Below are 18,591 nucleotides of genomic sequence, written 5' to 3'. Positions count from 1 at the left end.
GGTTGCCCGTTCACTTACGTTTTAACAGGTCTGATGCTACTATGCGCCCCGGCTGTATCTAGGCTAACGGCTAACATGCTAACTATTATTTTTCGTCACTAGTCACTTGAAACAAATTTAGGACGATAGGAGACAGGTTGAAATAAACCGAAATTTCCCTTTAAGGCGACCAAAGTTTGAGTAGGGTGGGCAGGCGTGGTGCATGGGTCCAACAAACACTGGCTTTAGCCCAGGAGAGTGGTGCTGGTGTCCTGTAAGATTATAAAGCCAAACCTTGTTCTTTTTCCCTAAACCTAACCATTAGGGGTTAGTTGTTGAAGGTTTAAAAAAAATGTCAATTCACAAGGCTTTACCAACGTAGTGCATTTATTTTGAAAGAGACTGTATGTAAATGTTACATGTCCTGTGAAAACTGAAGTGTAGTTTGAAAGAAGACAATGTATGTAACAGGCAGAACTTGACACGGCGTCTCAGAACGTCACCAACCAATGCACCCAGGGTAATTGTATCTAGACGTGGAAAGTCCATGACCAAACATCGATACGTGACGAGGTCGGGGTGAGAATATCTTGAACTCCTCCCCTCTTTGGCTCCGGTTGTGACTGGTGAAGGCTGTGCAGCCATCTGCAACTATTAGAGCCAAGTTCTGCCCATAACGATACTTTAAAACTTCCTATCAGAGCTGATTACCAAATAGAGAATTTTGTCATTGTGGCGCCACCTGTTCCAACATTTTAACTATATTTATTTCAGTTTCAATCTTCAATGCCTCACTTCCACTTTCTCCTCATAATGGGGGCAACACCCACTCTGACATTGTAAACATAATTGTCAGTGACGTTTGAATACATTTAAGGCTTAGGTCATACAGACGCGGCTGTTTCTCAAACAAACTGATCAGATGATCCTCTCATTCCTCTGTCTAAAACTGCCATTTCAACCACAGGTGGCTATTTAGGGGGTCAGCCCTATGTTCCCACAGCCCAATAGTCCCACAGCCCTATGTTCCCACATTTCTAGGACATTTTCAAAATTAGGCTCTATGTTCCCACAGCTCCCATATTTCTAAAATTTTTCTCAAAATTAAACCCTATGTTCCCACATTTCTAGGACATTTTCAAATTTAGGTCTTGTGTTCCTACATTTCCCTTCAATTTAAACCTTATCCTCCCACAAGGGTTAGGGGTAGGGTTAGGGGGGATAATAGGTTGGGTGTATTTGGCTACCAAATTGGAAGAAAGGGGGATAAAATCTGATACAAATTTATGAAAAAGGAAATGTGGGAACATAGAGCTGTGGGAACACAGGGCTGTGGGAACATAGCACTGTGGGAACATAGGCACGCTCCCCTATTTAGCTAGCTAGCTTGCTTGCTAATTCCACCATATTTTCATGCCAGCATTACAGTGGTAAGGCCTACCTGAAAATGAGCTGAAGAAAGCCGTCACTCATCCGATGATAACAATGTGCTTTCCTACGCTGTGACAAGAGAGTCTCAGATGGCTAATTAGATCTCTAGCTTGCTAATTCCACCATGTGATCACACTGGTTACAGAAAATGAGCAATAAAGTAACACAGGACTGTCGGTGTCCATGGCTCTGTCACCGTGTCAGTGCCTAGGCATAGGACCCAGAATTTGGTGCTACGCCCTTGTTTCTACCTTAGTATACTGACGTGAAAGTGTGCCTTCACCTCCGCTAAAACTGGAATATGTACTGAAAATATGTTCAACAGGTAATACACTGCAGTATCTGCTGCCCTTTTGCAAGTTGCTCACTTTGCATGTACACAGTTCTTCCATAAACCCCATTATGGCATAGACACACAACCACGCACAACATAAACATGCAAACAACTCGATAGCACACACACACACTGAGTTGTTTATCATCCCATCTGTATCCTCTGCACTCCGCCCACACACACTCACTCTGCAGCATCTCCAGCTCATCCTCATACCTGTTGAAGGAATCAAAGTAGTGACCTATCATCTAATAAATCTGCATACATTACCTGTAATGCAGCTCAATTTTTCCTACAATGCTACAGAAATATTATGAAAAGTAATCTGAGGTCTCCTTCCTCTCTACCCCACCGCCTCCTCCCATCCTCCATCCCCATCTCCCTCCTCCACCTCCTCATCTGTCCAGAGGAGTGAGAGATGGGATGGAGGGATTAATACTCTTCCGCCCAAGCCAACCCTGGGAATGATAGATGGACAGATGCAGGAAGGGAGCGGAGGAGGAGAGGGAGATTAAAGGAGAGAAGTCTTGAGGGTTCATAAATCCAAAGTGGGAGACCTGGTCCGCATCACGCACTAATAAGATCTGCAAGAAATCCATGATGAGGGAGAGAGAGAGAGAGGGAGGGAAGGAGGGAGACAGAGGTGGGGAGAGAGATGGGTGCGGTGTAATAGCATTAGATGTAATCTAATCATGGCAATAAGATGTGAATGGATGAGTGTGAGCATGGTGATTATGCAGAAGAGGGATGGGAGTGTGTTGATGAAGCTTTGTGGCGCGAGGACAGGCCGCGTTATTGGACAACAGCTCAGCAGCGTTATAGTCCTCAGTGGGGAGCTTTCTGCTGCAAACCCATAAAAACACTGTGTTCATTATATTTTAGTCTGATTCTGTCACTCTAACCGCTCCCCAAGTGAAAGCAGTGGCAACACAGTGGGTGCTACATGCCTGCAAAAGGCCTAAATTCAACATTAATGTGAATCAGGAACAAAATGTGTCTACTGAAGTGAATCATCATGCGTGTACCAATCATGAAACCTGTGTGCTCATTTGTGTATGTTAAGAAACCACTGTATGTGCACAAAGTGCAGTTGTGCAGTCGTGACCTGACTCGGAGCTGATAGAGTGCTCCTTCACCTCCCTCCTCTCCTCATCGACCCCGCCGCCACCCTCCGCCCCAAACTCCCCAACCTCCCCTCCATCCACCCGGGCCACATTTTTCATGGCCCAGCTGTCGGAGGGCCGTGATTGGTTGGCTCTGCAGACAGATAGCCGATAGGCTCTGATTAATAGTTGAGGCCCAAGAACTTCCTCATTGATCAACAGGACAGGCTGGAGGAGGAGGAGGAGGGGGAGGAGGAATGGAGGAGAGAGAAAAAGCATGCCCTGTCGCTCTGCAAGTGCTGGTTGATAACCCTGATAGTGGCTCTCGGAGTGTGTGTAACTGTGTGTGTGTGGGTGTACTTGTTTACAATAGCAAATAGATGAGGGGATGTTAGAAACAGGATGAAATGGAAATACTGCAGTGAAAAAGTGCTTTGAGTTTATTCACTTTCTTTCCATCTTTAAAGCTTTGTCTCTGGGCCGCTGTGTGTGATAGCATCTGGGAGGTTTCCATGAATAAGAAAGCCTGTATGAAAGCTCGTATGAGAGGCTTTAATGCATGTAATCGTGTGTGTTTGTGTGTGTGTGTGAGTGCAGCTTTGAATATAACATTTCTATTGTATTTCTTTGCATTCATCAAACTTGTTGGATTCAAATGTGCTTTTGATGTGTTTTATATATTGTTTCCAAGGTACATCTCTGTGTTACAGTATCTAGAGGTGTGTGTGTGTGTGTGTGTGTGTGTGTGTGTGTGTGTGTGTGTGTGTGTGTGTGTGTGTGTGTGTGTGTGTGTGTGTTTGTGTGTGTGTCCCCCTGCTGCTCTGTCCAACCCCTAGCTGATTGATGCTCTCCACTCCCACGGGGTCAGCAGGGTCATGACCTCCCACTATTGACCCCCTACTGATAGGGTCACACACACACACACACACACACACACACACACTGCACTGCACTGCAGCCCAGAGCAAACAGATGGCCTTCGAACAACTGGTGCTTCCTCACTCTTCCAACACAAACACTCTCCAACACTGTTACAAACACAACAACTCAACTCTATCACAGCCGCAGATACACCGTGACATCACACGTTCAATCCCCTTACTGACTCATGACAAATGCCCCATAATGATGGAAATAAATCTACACAGAGGCCTCACAATACCAACACTTCCTGCCTTTTATTCGGGACAACAGATGAATACCAGCATTTATATTCTCTGTGTTTTACAGAGAATGAGGAGCAAGAACAGGGTTTGACACATGTGTAGCAATATCGCACCCTAGTGATACTACAGGGTTATGGCAAGTGATGGATACTGTAAAAAAAAAAAAATACGCATACGCATAAACACTTATAAATTCAGTACATGTAAACTTTAAAATTCTCTACAAATATCAAATCTAAACTAGCAAGGGAAGAGAAGCATAAAAGGAGCTCTATCTGCATTTCCAAATTAGTAATAACTTTAAAATCAGGATAAACATCTGTAAAGACACTTTAAAAAAAACAGTCCACACAAACACACAAATCAAGCACAGTGCTGAGTTATGGATGGACAGTGCGGAGGTGGAGAACAGGGTGTGCTCAGAGGAAATGGAGGAGGAGGAGGAAGAAGATGAGAAAGATCAGAGCAGCCCGGCACCAGCTTATTAACTGCTTCCTATCTGTTTAAGGAAACAGCGATAAGAGCTGATCAGGTTATAATGTGATCTGATCAGACCCTCTCCTGTGCAGCCATCTTCAGCCAGCCGACCACGTGCTTCTCAATCTCCTGAGAGGTAGGCAGAGGGAATGTTTTAAGGACTTCATCATCTTTGTGTCTGTTATGAAGATTACACAGTAACATGTTATTGAGGCATACATACCTGTCTGGCTTTCTTGAGAGAGCTGCGGTCTGTGACTCTCCCACTCATCATGTCAGCACAGTGAGCGGTGTCCTTAATGAAAATGGTCTGAGCTTCATCACCTTCCTCAGTCCTGTCCTGGACCACCGACAGCTTTCGCCATGGATCAACTCCACCTGTGGAAATGATGATATAGATTTTTTTTCTTAGTCATCTGCTATGATTTGGTCTCTTGTAAACCCAGTCTCACCGTTGACAAAGAGGACCCTGTGTGTGTGTGCGTTGTCTCCTCCATAGTAGTTGTTTGTGAAGGCAATGCGTCCAGGCAGGGAATGCTGGGAGATGCCAAACAGTATGGGGCAGAGTTCAGTCTGGGACTGAAGGGTCACCATCCCAGAGAACGGACAGGTGGCATCCTCACAGGTCTGGTCTACACACACATACAAAGAAAGGGTGTCAGGACAAAGACAGAATGATGGCTGACTATGTACGTGTTGCTGTGTGTGTGTGTGTGTGTGTGTGTGTGTGTGTGTGTGTTGTACAGAAGCCAAACTCGGTGCAGGTCTGGTAAGTCCACTGTCTCTCTGCTCTCCGGCCTGAGTGGACGGACGTGTCCATCAGGTTCTTCACTGTTTTCTCATGGGAGATATCCAGACACGGCTCCTCGCTGGTAGAGTGGTAGATCTGCACAAACACACACACACATACAGAGGAAAAAAACATAGAAAACATGTACCCTTGGGTGCTTGACCACATAGTCCTGCTGCCAAAAGAAATCCTAAATAGTTGCACCTTCTTGGTTAAACTCTGGGGAGCTACAGGCCAAGAAAATTGCTCCATGGTGACATCTGGTGGTCGTACTGTGCATGAAAAAGGCAAACAACAAACAGGAGTTCATCTTGTGCCATCTGAGTGTGTTTTCCGTACCTGTGAAAGCTTAACAAGGCGGTTGTAAGCCTCCACCTCCTCCTCACATGCCTCGCTCTTATTAGTCATCACAGCACAGATCTCATCAATAGACATGAGCACCCCTTCTTCATTGTACTGCACTGTTCCCAGGATGATGTCGGCCAGGTTTTGCATCAGCTCAATCTGAAGTAGAGATGTATGGTTAAAGAGTTATTTATTCTGAATCAGAATTGAAAAAGCAACAATAAAAAAATGTGGGCTGAATAGAATAAAGAGTGTAGTTTTATGATAAGAGCCATTAATATTTGTCTCAAATGCACTAATAAAATGTATGTGAAATATAACCACTGAATAAAAAGTTGGTTGAAATACCTTAAAACTTTAAGTGGTATCCCAGGCTATTATTTGCTAAAATCACTGAGCTTAACAGGCGTATATTTAGGACAGGTCATTAAATCCTTTCACACCAGACTGTTGCTCAGCAAAGATGGAAAATACTATCAAATTGTTGATTTAAACTAGTTTGAATATTCCTTGTATAAAAATTTGGCTTGGAATAACATATGAATTATGAATAACTCATTTGATCTAGTTCTGCATCAGAGAGCAAGAGTTATGACATCACTTTATTCTGTTAAAACAGTACTCACAATAATTTTTATGAAAAACCCTTTTGATTCTTTCGATTGGTGGACCCATACAGACTAAAGGAATATGAATAACTTACAAGGAAATTGAGAAATGGACACATATTTTTCTTGTTTACCATGCTGGTACATTTAATAAATTATTGTATTCTTTGGTGCTCACTGTTTCAGTAAAATGAACTTAACGATTGAACTGTGGAGAATCTAACTGAGCTATCCACATGTAGCAACTCAAAATAGACAAAAGTTTAAACACTTATAATGTATGCATGTTTGAAGCAGCTAACTAATGTTAGCTTACGTAAGTGGGTAGTCAACAACCTGTTTTATACACCCAAAGAACTTCTACAAAAATGAACTGCTTGGCAACCAGATCAGGCGTCTAATTGAGACAGGCGTTTATTTGGGTTTAAAAGGGACTAGGCTTTTAACTGAAGTTTTATGGTAACTAAAAGAAATGAATTCAAGAAATCACAATGGTTAAATGGTTAACACTTAAGCATAATGGATAAATGGTTGATGTTGTGGAGGTAGGCCAATATGAATGTCATGATTTATAATAATCATAACAGTATAAGCGCATGATCTATCCATGGTCATTGTTTAGTATTTTGAGAGGCCTCAGAGTCAGGTGAGGGAGCTCCAGTGTGTCTGAAGGTTAAGATACTGTATGATGAGGATCTTGTAGATGTTCAGACTCCAGTGTTAAAGGATCTGTATGATGTGAGAAATACACTCTGAAGGGCTAAATCATTGTTTTGGTACTTTAAGTATTAGGTAAGGCTGCGTCCGTGCATAGGCTATATGCTGTGCCAAGATCTCCTCTGACATCAGATTTGTGTTCAAAAAACACAGAAAAGTCCAAGGCACTCTCTTTAAATCTATAAAATGCCTTTATTCACATGGCATTGTCACAGTGACATTAAAAACCAAACTCCGACGCCCTCGTCAGGGAGTCAAACAGAGTTATGAGGAAACACCTTATTCTTTTGTAGTGGTGTTCCACCAATGAAAATCTTCCACCTGGTCCCAGTGACACAGAGAGAGTGTGAAAATCAGCCAACCTCTGTAAAGACCCACCTTAAAATAAGATAAAACTGAAGATTTGTGTTGTTTTAAACAGACGTTCAAGTGAGTTCAACTCGAATTTATTCTTTCTATTCATCAAAAGATTGACCAAGACTAAAAGTTTTCACACATCAGTTGAAATGGCAAATTTAGAAAAACAGGATGCCACTAAGGCCAAAACACACCGGCGGCATCATATGACGGCGGCGTCATTGACGCGAGTCAACTGCCGCCCCCAACACACACAAAAAGCGTCGCGTTGCGGGGCGTCAACCGGATTTCTATTGCACACTCCAGTCCGCTAGGCTGGGAAGTACAAAATAACGCTTTTTCAAGGGCGGCGACGCTGGAAAAATAGGACAATAGCGTAAAGTGTCGCGGCGCGGCACGTCGACACGCGTCGAGCCGCCGCCGGTATGGGTTTGTAAATAGAAAATAATGGGGGCGGCTGTTTTGACGCGCGTCGTACGCCTCCGGTGTGTTTTGGCCTAGGGTTCTATGTCTGCTTTGTTAAACCAGTGGCACCACCAAAAGGTTTCAGCGGGGTAGCCAGATGAAAATCTTGGGGTGGGACACTAAAGACAGAAGCCATACCTGGCTGAAGTTCAGATATTATTTCAGGAACATGTCCTGTTTCTCCTTTGAGGCCAGAAATAGACTTGCTGCTTCGTTTTTCCGGTTCAAGATTTGTTCTACATGAATGCATCATCACATTGTTTGCACGTGTTAGATACTGCATAGTGCACTCAGATCTCTGACATTTCGTAGGCTCAGTTACTAGTTTTTGTGCATTTATAAAGCCATACTGGGTAAACTCCCTTTGTACAGTTGCACTTTGATTGAACAGAGATCTGACTGTAGCTACAGTCTGAGATCTCAAGACTTAGTTTTGCTGTCTGTTCTTAGTGCTCGGACTGAGCTGGGAAAGAAAGTTTTTATGTGCTCTGCTCCTCTCCCTCACACAAAAACTATGTGAATTGGTCTCTCTGCCTGATTTTAAAGCTCTCATAAGTACAAGGATGAATGAATCTGGGTCTTGTCATTGTACGTAGGTGTTCTAATATTTCTACATGTTACTGTATATCGTTTATGTTTTTTATTGTGTGTTGTTTGGCTGTAACTTTTTGTATGTTGCTGTCGTGGCTAGGTCCTCCTTGTAAAAGAGATTGCTGATCTTAACAGGACATACCTGGTTAAATATGGGTTGAATAAATAAAATAGATAAAAAAAATGTATTCAGTTATGCTGTTGAAGTATCATATGGGTTAGCTGAAAAGTATGTCAATATGAGAGTCAGGAATCACATACTGATATACTTTGGTTTCTTATCTTACAACTAATGTTACTAATTAAGTGCACAGACTAACACCAGTACAGGTAATGCTTTGATTTCAAGTCCTGTTTTGATGTCTTATGTACCCTTATGTAACCACTAACACACACACACACACACACACACTGCACTGCAGTCACCTGATCATCAAGATCCTTGGGGATCTGACAACAGCCAAAATCCCTGGCCACCCGGCTGGCATTCCAGCTCATCAGTGCTTCCGCAGCAGCAAAAGCTTCCCGCACACCAGCCAGACACTGCAGGGACAGGACCAGAGTGAATTTAACACATGAAACAGATGGAAATGCTGTGCCTGTCATAGTGCACAGACAAGTGGTTGTCTTCACACCTTTTCTGAGCCACCAACTGCTTCGTTCATGAGACTCAGGCCAACACTCTGCAACAGGAAATCACAGATGTGAAAGTGAGAATGTGGTTATTTATCACAGGCATGCATCAATAGGCTAACTGATGACAAACAGTGATACTGCATTGAAGCTCTTATCATGACCTCAGTGAGACTCTTGTGAATTAAGGTGGCTTAAATACGTTCTATGACTCCATGGGCATTGTATGTTTACACACAGATAAAATTAATATAGATATAGAGATGTAGAACTCTCAACCACAGTGATATATGTGGCTTTTCATCAGCAATCAGACCATAATGTTGGGAGATAAAAATAAATAAATGCAAGGCTGAGTTGCACAGGGGAGCATGTGGACTCATGACCTCAGTATTTTAAAAATCCTAACTACTCCCCGGTTAATACGTAAATACTGTGACCATGGTTTGTGCCAGTTTACATCGCTGTAGGCAGAGAAGTCCAACTTTGCCATGACAGGTGCAGAGGAGGCCACGGCTCCGTACACCAGGTGGGGAAACTGCAGTAGGATACAAGAGGAACAAAGACAAACATATTTAGGGATTCAATATAAAGTTGCTCCACACCCATTTTTAAAGGGGTCACACATGAGAAGAGATGTATTAAAGGATAAGTCTTGTAAAAGTGTCTCTTTTATTATTAGGGAATCAAATTAGAAAATACCAACAATGAATTTATCCTTTTGACAAGTATCAGCTGTATATTTGTTCTTCCTCTGCGCCAAATACATCAATGAGCGACTGTGTTGTACCTGACATGTTCGTTACGATGAACTAGTTACTTCTCTTTCAGTTATATTTGCTAAAATCTACAGTGCCCAGCTGTTTTAGGAAATTATTTAGGCTTTTTTTGGGGTGTGTTTGATTAACTGATGGATTAATTTTTGATTTTCATCTTCAGTAAGGAAGAATGGGCTTAGGTCTAAGAGCCACAGACAGGATAGGGAGGACAGAAAGTACTCAAATTTGAACAAATAAGGTATATAATTATTATTATTATTATTATTATTATTATTATGATAAGACCTGAGTGACATTGAATTAACTGTGTTTTGTGCCTGAAAGTGTCTTTTGCACCTTTCCTCTGAACCAGGCGGACAGAGATCCAGAGTACGAGCCTCCGAAGCTGATCCAGGTGTTCCTGTGGCTCAGGTTGAAGCTTTGGCTGATGTACTGGTGGAAAACAGCCAAGTCAGCAAGCCTGGACAAAAAAACACACAAAAAATGTTGTGTTATCATTTCAGTCTTTCACCTAACACACATTATAAATACATGCACAGACGTACAAATGTAATGGAGACAGAAAGACAGAGGCATACATGGGACACACATGCAGAAACACACTCGCTATCTCCCACTTCACTGTGTTTAAAATATAGAATACATAAGGAGGATATATGAGGTGTGGAGAGAAGAGATGTTCACATATGTACCACCTGTCTTGACTTCAACTGACTGTCCTGGAAAATGTGCTTGGGTTTCCTGGGACTAAAAAATATTCTGTTTTTTTATTTGATCTATTTTTAAAAGTGGCTTATAGTAACAGTGTGTCCGTTACTATGAATCTGCACCAAGACGAGGCCAGAACGTTGTTGATTGGCATTGTAGTTACTGCAAACCACAGATAGATCACATGTATATAAGCTGACTTTCCTCGTGGGGAGGTGGAGTAGATGATGGAGGGCGTGTGCAGATCACTGTTTGAGACCGACAAACAATAAAACTGGCTGTTCGTTAGCAAGACGTCACAACATTTCCAGCGGCGTTTGTGCCACCAAACCTGGGTATTTTTTAGCGACACATGGTGCCGTTTCCAGAGGCAGGGTACACCCTGGACAGGTCACCAGACTATCACAGGGCTGACACATAGAGACAGACAACCATTTACACTCACATTCACACCTAGGGTGTAAACCCACACTGACAATGCTAACCACTGCACCACTGTGCCGCTATTTGTCACCCATAGCGTTGCTGAAATGTTTCAACAAAGCTGCTATGCAATAGCCTGCAAATGTTACATATGCATGGTTTGCAGACAGGTACAATGCCAACATTTATTCTAGCAATGAGGTTGCAGCAGACAACCTCTAATGCAAGGGTTTGGTCATTGAAGATTTTGGATGGCAACACACACATACTCACAGATATAGACAGACAGAAGGAGAGGGAAAAGTGAATAAATATATACAAACCAGAAAAAGACACATGCACATACATATGCAATGAGGAAGGAAGTGATGTGACAAACACATCCACAACACACACACACACACACACACACACACACACACACACACACACTTAGGGAGCCAACACTAACGCCTGCTGGCTGCTCAGGTCTGCCAGGTTCTCCGTTTTGAGGCCGTCAGGGTTGATGCTGTCACCATAGAAACGGTGCTCCAGAGCCAATAGTAGGGCCCCGTTCTCTTCAGCCATGTCAACATGGTGACCTGGAAAAACATGGTCAAAGCAGATAAGATTCAGAGTGCAGCAAAGTCTAATACTTTTTTTTTTTTTTTTAAATACAAGCAATACACCGACAGTGTGAGGGGATTAAACATGTAGAAGTTCTGCAGAGCAAAAAAAATGGCATGAAGAAGCACGAGGAACTATTCCCGGCAGAAAGATTTTGAAGAACACCAATTTTAAAATCCAAAATTTAACTAATGGAAACATGGGAAGAATAAAAGTGAGGATTTGGTGGATATAGGGCAGAAAAGATTAAGCATATGCTCACCAGCAAGTATCATCTTACTAACACACAATATGATGCTTCACTTGCTGTCTCCACTTTTATTTCCGAATCTTGGGAGGGAGTGTCAGCTGTTTTCAGTGTTTTATCTGCTGTTTGAGAGTGTGTGACAGACAGGTGAGTGCATATGCTGAATCCTACTGTACCTGCCAGAACATCAAACTCATAGATGGGCCCTTCTCCTCCAATGAAGAGGAACACTGGACCATCAGGACGCTGCCAGTGCGCCTCGTTCACAAAGAATTTCTGAAAGAAAGAAATGTTTTATTCAGGTTCACCCAACCCAGCAGCACATTCTTAGTCTTAGTAATCCTTTATTCAATGCTGCAGTGGACACATTTACACATTGGCTGCCTCAAATAGCAGTGAGAGCTAAAGAAACATTTCACATGCTGTCAGGAAATGTTGTCAGTGCTTAGTGGAGCTGGGGAGATGAAAAGGTTAAATTTAATGTAGATTTTTCCAGATAGAAAGCTCACTCACTGCTGACAAGAGCTGCTGATTTTGCTAAGTTAAGCTTTGAACTGCAGAGTTTTTCACCACAGCAGCAGAGCTCAGTGGGACAGAATGGCAAGGCAGCTGTTTTTACTTGCTTTACCAGCTTTGCATTAAAAACAAATTCTGAAATAGCACACAGTATAAAGCCATCTTGTTTTATGCTTTAAATAAAATATTACCTTTATGTTGGTTAGGAGTTCACATTGTTCTTTTATCATCATCACATCTTTTCAAAGTCAAATCTTCCGTCGCTTTTTATGTCTCAAATGCCAGGCCTTTATCATGTTACACTTGCTCTATGCACTCACACTGTCAGATCACTGATCACTGACGTTTCTCTACCTGTGGGAAGGTGCTGACGTCTTTTCGCTTGAAGTGGTCTAGCTGCTGGTGAATCCTGCCCTCCTTCACATGTCTGAGAGGCTGACGACTGCTGGCTGTGTGCGTCAGGAGGAGCTGCTTGGTTTTCTGCAGCTGGAGATTACGCACTCGCTCCTTGATCTTCATCAGGGTGCGCCCTGGTTTCAGTAAAGAAACCGAGTAACAGGGAAAGGAGAGAAATGTGCACAGTCATGGGGTCAATACAAACTGTAATGGTTTGTGTTAGCTGAACTGATCTGCTGGGCAATACCAGAGCTGAGAGCTTGCTCTAAGAAGGCTCCAATGTAGCTCTACCAGCTGCTTCATTGATTACGAAAAAGCTTATGTTCATGTCTTTGATGTGATGGTTGACAAAAATACCTAAAACTCTGCCTACAAAGTCTTGGATCTATTTCAGGAGCATTCAACGTCTAACATCAGACTCCCAAGGGATTCGCTGTCACCACCAGCATCTGTTTTGCTTTGTCTTCCAGCACAAATTTGACAGCTGCAAACATAAATAAACTCAACCTGAAATGAGGAGCAAAGAATTAAATGAAACTTGATCGCCTCAGCTTTGTCACATTTGTGCTGGATGCATGACTTCAGCTTTTCAAAAAAACTTTCCAGCATGTGTGAAAGAGCTTTAACTTTTCGTATATCATCAAGCTGTCAAGTTACCAATTTTAGGACAGTGCGTAAAATCGAACGCAGCACTCATCAACTCACCAGCACCAGTTAAGGTCAAGAGGAGTAGAAGGATGAGACAGCGGACCAGAGAGAAAAGCATCTTCAGCACCAAATCAGGATACTTTGGGCCGAGCGTAATGCATGCTCAACCTTCAGGACTCAGGAGGATCTCTGCCACTCATCAGCTCCCTATATAGTCCCTGGAGGAGGCTGCAGTGATGAGATGATCCCTGGAAAACTGTGATATGACCTGTGCGTTATTGTGATCTGCATTTGGCATACCATGAGAACAGGGTGAGACTGTGTGTGTGTGTGTGTGTGTGTGTGTGTGTGTGTGTGTGTGTGTGTGTGTGTGTGTGTGTATATTATCTGCCATTAACAAACTGCTCAGCAAAATAGAGCGTCGGCTTGGTGCTGTAATGAGATCTCTTTGCTTTCTCATGGCTTTTTGGAGTGGTTGAGTTATAGCAGCAGTTTATTCGACTTTTTCCTCTCCCCAGTGTGCTTATGTATTGTTCCTAAAGTAGCAAAAGTAGAAAAGCTTTCTTATCAGTGTGAGCTGCTCCGATAGGAGAGTCACCTAAATGCTTAAAATGTGACGAAATTTGATTCCATCAATCTAAAGCCTTGAGTCACAGATACATTTGTCTTAACGGTGGGTGTTCAGTAGCTCTTTCATTTTAAAATGTCACATTAAATATCATTGTGCAGTTTCCTCAAACTGAGCTGTGAAGACACTCAACCACTTCCTGACATCTGATAAGCGGTCATTTGAACGCCCCCATTTCTTAAAACTACTGGGCGATTTTATCAACACTCACAGCCAATTTGCCTTCAGATAACATGACCTTGGACTTGTTTTGAGAAGTGTCAGGTGAAGACATTTGTGCAGAAGTTGTGCTTTGATGCGACATCCGTTCACACTGACGCAGTTGCTACTGTTGGTAAGAAATGGACAGTTCAGTTCACTGACTTTTTTAACTTCCTATTCAAAGTAATTAAGAAATGTAGAGTTCCTGTTCCTTAGCGTGTGAACGAAAGAAGAGAAACACATGAAAAGACAGATTAAAAGTGGCTATCATTAATATTTTCTTTATATAAGCAATGGTTGTGATGAAATTAACTGGTGACAGCAGGCAGCTCTTTTCATCAGCAAAGCTCCCAACTTACCACCTGCCCAGTACAAAATGGCCGACAGACACATTAAGTAGGTAGTTGGTGAGCATAATGGAGTATTTAGCTGTTAGCAGAGAGTGGATCAGACCAACATTCATCAGGTCAACTCCAAATGAATGCTAATATTGCTAAGTGACTGCTGAATGTGTAAAGCAACTATTTGCTAACAAGTCAGCCATATAGTGATAATATATCAGTGTTTTGTTTACAACTTATTTCAATTGCCCCCAAAGTTGCCATGAAATAAGTCACTTGGAGGAAACAGAACAACACTTATGACACGTCGCCTTACATCAGCTAAAGTTGGCACGGTGATTAGCTTACACATCCAACAGACACAGAGCAATTAGCACTTCATTCTATGTGATCCATGATCCATTGATAAGTACAGCTTTTAATTTAATTTAAACTTATATTGTGCAAATATGATGACACATACAGCTCTTTCTCACACAAGCTTTGCCCTCCACTGGAGTCTATGGGGACTCTATGGGAAACTTTTCTTCAATCACAAGCACTCAATCGCCCACTGTAACTTGCATAAAAGTAGCTGGCCTACCCATACCATACTGGCTTTGTGAGTGCATCTGCCAAGCCTACATGTAGGCAGGCAGAGACCCTCTCACTGTGGTCCACTCACACTCTACTCTCTCTCTTCTTTTATCTGGGGCCTGTGCTCACTGAAACGAAACAAGACTTTTGAAAAGGGTTGGGTGTATGTCAGCTGTTTTGCATCTGACTACCCTCTGTGTTTGATACACCAACATGTTTCCCTGCTCCTTGATGGTCCAGGAAATGTGGTGTGCAGGATGTCTTTTGCTTGTCTTTCGACCCTTGCAGGATTAGGTCAAAGCTCCACCCAGTTTGGTTGCTCACCACCTGGGTTGGCTGGGGCCCCCTACCTCTCTGCTGTAGTAGCCTAGGTTATAAAGAAGTAGAGGGGGTCCGGGTCCATGTCATTGGTTCGACAGCCCATTGGTTCGACATCCCATTAGTCCGACTGTCCGCGGTGCTGAACGGCTCGCGGCGGGCGTATGGTGCGCAGCGACCGGCTTGAGGCGGAGCAGGCTCACGGCTTATGTGTTTGTCACTTTCTTTTTCATTTTAACCCACACCATGATCTTTTCCTAACCCTAACCAAGTGGTTTTTGTGCCTAAACCTAACCAGACCTTAACCACAGGACATCATGATGATTTTGGAACGGACTTCGGAACAATGAGTTTAATATGGTCGGAACAATGGGATGTCAAACCAATGGGCTGTCGAACCAATGGGCAGTTCCTGGGGGTCCAGCGACGTACTTTTAGCTGGCCAGGATGAGCTAAGTCGGCTTATGTCGCAACAAGCCGTTCATTCATAGGGCTCTACCCACTGTTCCCAAAGAGTCCAGCGGGGGACGCAGACTGTGTGAGATAGAACCATAGATTGCATATTAAGATGGAGGACATGACAGCTCCCCCAAAAGTAAAGCCAAAACATCTCGATTGCCCCCTGGTGGCTGGCTGCAGTATAGGTCACATAGCTCGCCCCCTCCATGTTAGCAGATGGGACACAGACCAAACTAAAACCTCAAAGTACGCCTCAAATAAATGTTTCCCGTTCCCTGTTGTATGTTCAGTTGTTCATTTTTCTGATGAGTTTGGTTTTAATTAGTTACTGGATACTATGAAAAGGGGATTTGACATCAGGATTGACAGCTATGTGTGCCAATCGGTATGCTCGCGCTCAATGGCACTGCTAGAGTGGGTCGTAAGGGTGCTTGGGTGAGAACTGGACACTGCGGAGATCACTACTGCACAAACTCAGGCTCCAAATGACATCATCAGGGCAAGATGGCGGCGGCCATATCCAGGAATTTGGTACCTAGGTTGGTTGGTTCTGAACCTAGGGTCCCTGTTGCTCCTACCTCATTTGTTGAAGAGGGTGTAGGATAGTGGATGACATCATACAACTCTTTATACTGTGGACTCCACTTATTCAGGTAGGCATGTCCTGATTGACCTGCTACATTTATACAAATTTCAGTGGGCAATGACTGGAGTGCTTATGATTGAAGGAGAGTATTACCCATAGAGTCCAGGAGGGCTACACCTGTGCTAACGGAACTAGGGTTACAATATCGTAACCTTTGTTTTTCGGGTTATTTGCATTCTGACGTAATGGGATGACTTGAAATACATAGTGTAATGGTACAACAGAGTTTAGTGGCCTGTGAAAATCATCAGTAGTGGTGGGAAAACTTTGAACCCCTGCGTAAAACTCAACTTGCCACAATAAAATGATGTGAATGAAAGCCCTCGTGTCACCACATGATTTGCTTTAACACTTCATCTGAAAAATAATCACTTATTCCTCATAAATGTTGATCATTTCCTTACTAACTTTGAAAAATATGTCATTTAGGGTGTGATATTGCACAAAATTTAAAGCAGCCATATTGGTAAATTCGTAAAGGTCGCAGTGACTACAGTTCCTGAGTTGTGTCACCACAGTCATTTATTTCCTGTTACATTTTTAACTTGCCCTACAAAAACTCCCTTCACACAGATAAAGAGCAGAGGGACAAACTGATGTGGCATGTGCTTGAGTGCAGTACTCAGTAAAGCTCCCAGCAACATTGCTTTTCTCATCTGGCAGACATGAACAACACTACGGACTATGGACAAGAGCCAGAGCTGGCCTATGCTCTGGTCTTTGGCTCTATCTTGGTAATAGGTCTGCCTCTCAATGCTTTCTCCGTGTGGACTCTGCTAAGACACCACAGCCTCAAATCCCCCAGTGCCATCTACATGGTCAACCTGGCCATCTCTGATCTGCTGCTCGTCATCTCCCTCCCCATGAGGGTCTACTTTTACGCCACAGGCACCTGGCCTCTGGGCAAAGGGGCATGTATCGCGATCACAATGCTCTTTCTAGACAACATCCGCTCTAGCGCCATCTTCATCACCCTCATCAGTGTGGACCGACTGCTGGCTGTGGTTTATCCTCTGAGGTCACGGCATCTTCGAACTGTTCGCAACACCTGGAAAGCTGTTGTGCTCGTCTGGCTGTTTGTGGGGGCGCTGAACATCACAGAGAGAGTGTACCTTTCAACAGTCTTCAAAGGCTTCGATGGAGCCAGCTGTTTTGAATTTCCTGACCACCGTACTTATAGATCACCAATGGCTTATTTAGAGTCCACATTAGGGCTCACCTTGCTGGCAGTCAATATTGTGTGCACCACTTCGGTTTCTTGGACTCTACACAAACATCTCAGTGACTTTGCAAGGGTCAACAGCAAGGTAAATGTCATGCTACTTTTTGTCATGAGCTTGGTTATATTCACTGTATGTTTCTTGCCTCCGTCGATTGCTTTATTAGTTATGGGGAGACCTTTGACTACGCCTTACGTATGTCTGGCTAGTGCGAACTGCTGTATGGATCCACTGTTGTATTACTTTTCTCTGGATGCCTTCTGGAAGAAAAAAGAGGATGCAGATCTCGCAATGGAGCCATAGACAAGGACATGCTATTTTCATGGGAAGACATAATAGCTTCTTGGATGCTCATTTGACTTTGTGAGTTTGATGGTACGATGGATTTTATGTATAAAAAATCTCTTTAATAAAATGTTTTTGATATCTAGTAAAAGATGGAGAAAAGTGTTATGATACAGTCTAATGTCTAATGTACAGCTATCACATTTAATTCATGCTTAGAGTCTATAACATCACAGATTCATGCCCAGAAAGACAGAGGGCAGTTTAGGAGAAATTGTGACCTTTTTTTTGGCATTTGGCAAAAACATTTATTTGCTTTGCTGCTGATAGTTAGATAAGAAGACGGATACCACTCACATGTCTGTATGGCAATATGAATCTAGAGCCAGAGATGTTTAGTTTAGCTTTAAGACTGGAAACAGCTAGCCAGCTGGCTCTGTTCGAAGGTAAATCCTAAGTTTAAAAATGATACAAATAGTTTAGCATTTGAGAAAATGTGCTTATTTGCTTTTGTGCTCAAAATGAGATGGATAGACGGATAAACTCTCTGACCAGATTAAAATGCAAAATCTACTTGGAATGCAACATTTTCTTTTGT

At 42.9% G+C, this 18,591-nt stretch overlaps 2 protein-coding genes across 2 annotated transcripts; one reads left to right on the top strand and one right to left on the bottom strand.

Moving 5' to 3' along the window:
* Positions 1-4,133: 4,133 nt before the first annotated feature.
* LOC126400918 (thymus-specific serine protease) lies at positions 4,134-13,437 on the bottom strand. Its single transcript, XM_050061919.1, has 13 exons — positions 13,377-13,437; positions 12,630-12,805; positions 11,936-12,035; positions 11,358-11,487; positions 10,112-10,235; positions 9,457-9,534; positions 8,999-9,046; positions 8,790-8,906; positions 5,620-5,784; positions 5,235-5,376; positions 4,943-5,122; positions 4,714-4,868; positions 4,134-4,619 (listed from the first exon to the last, which is right to left on the bottom strand). Exons 1-13 carry the CDS (start codon positions 13,435-13,437, stop codon positions 4,563-4,565), a joined length of 1,533 nt encoding a protein of 510 aa, XP_049917876.1. The 3' UTR covers positions 4,134-4,562.
* Positions 13,438-17,092: 3,655 nt separating this feature from the next.
* Positions 17,093-18,248, top strand: LOC126406617 (lysophosphatidic acid receptor 6-like). Its single transcript, XM_050071019.1, has one exon. The coding sequence runs from the start codon at positions 17,154-17,156 to the stop codon at positions 18,009-18,011; it is 858 nt and encodes a 285-aa protein (XP_049926976.1). The 5' UTR covers positions 17,093-17,153; the 3' UTR covers positions 18,012-18,248.
* The last annotated feature ends 343 nt before the right edge of the window (positions 18,249-18,591 follow it).

This window comes from Epinephelus moara, chromosome 2, assembly GCF_006386435.1.
Source record: "Epinephelus moara isolate mb chromosome 2, YSFRI_EMoa_1.0, whole genome shotgun sequence".
In the NCBI taxonomy this organism is placed as follows: Eukaryota; Metazoa; Chordata; class Actinopteri; order Perciformes; family Serranidae; genus Epinephelus; species Epinephelus moara.
The sequence above is the reverse complement of the archived record's forward strand: the minus strand, read 5'-3'. Positions and strand labels throughout refer to the sequence as shown.

What these genes read in the sequence shown, in the direction of transcription:
- LOC126400918 (XM_050061919.1), bottom strand. Translation starts at nt 13,437, where the DNA reads ATGCTTTTCTCTCTGGTCCGCTGTCTCATCCTTCTACTCCTCTTGACC. An exon ending in CTTGACCTTAACTGGTGCTG is followed by an intron (nt 12,806 to 13,376) that starts GTGAGTTGATGA and finishes TACTGAAACCAG; the next exon opens with GGCGCACCCTGATGAAGATC. An exon ending in TGAGTTTGATGTTCTGGCAG is followed by an intron (nt 11,488 to 11,935) that starts GTACAGTAGGAT and finishes ATGTTTTTCCAG; the next exon opens with GTCACCATGTTGACATGGCT.
- LOC126406617 (XM_050071019.1), top strand. Translation starts at nt 17,154, where the DNA reads ATGAACAACACTACGGACTATGGACAAGAGCCAGAGCTGGCCTATGCT.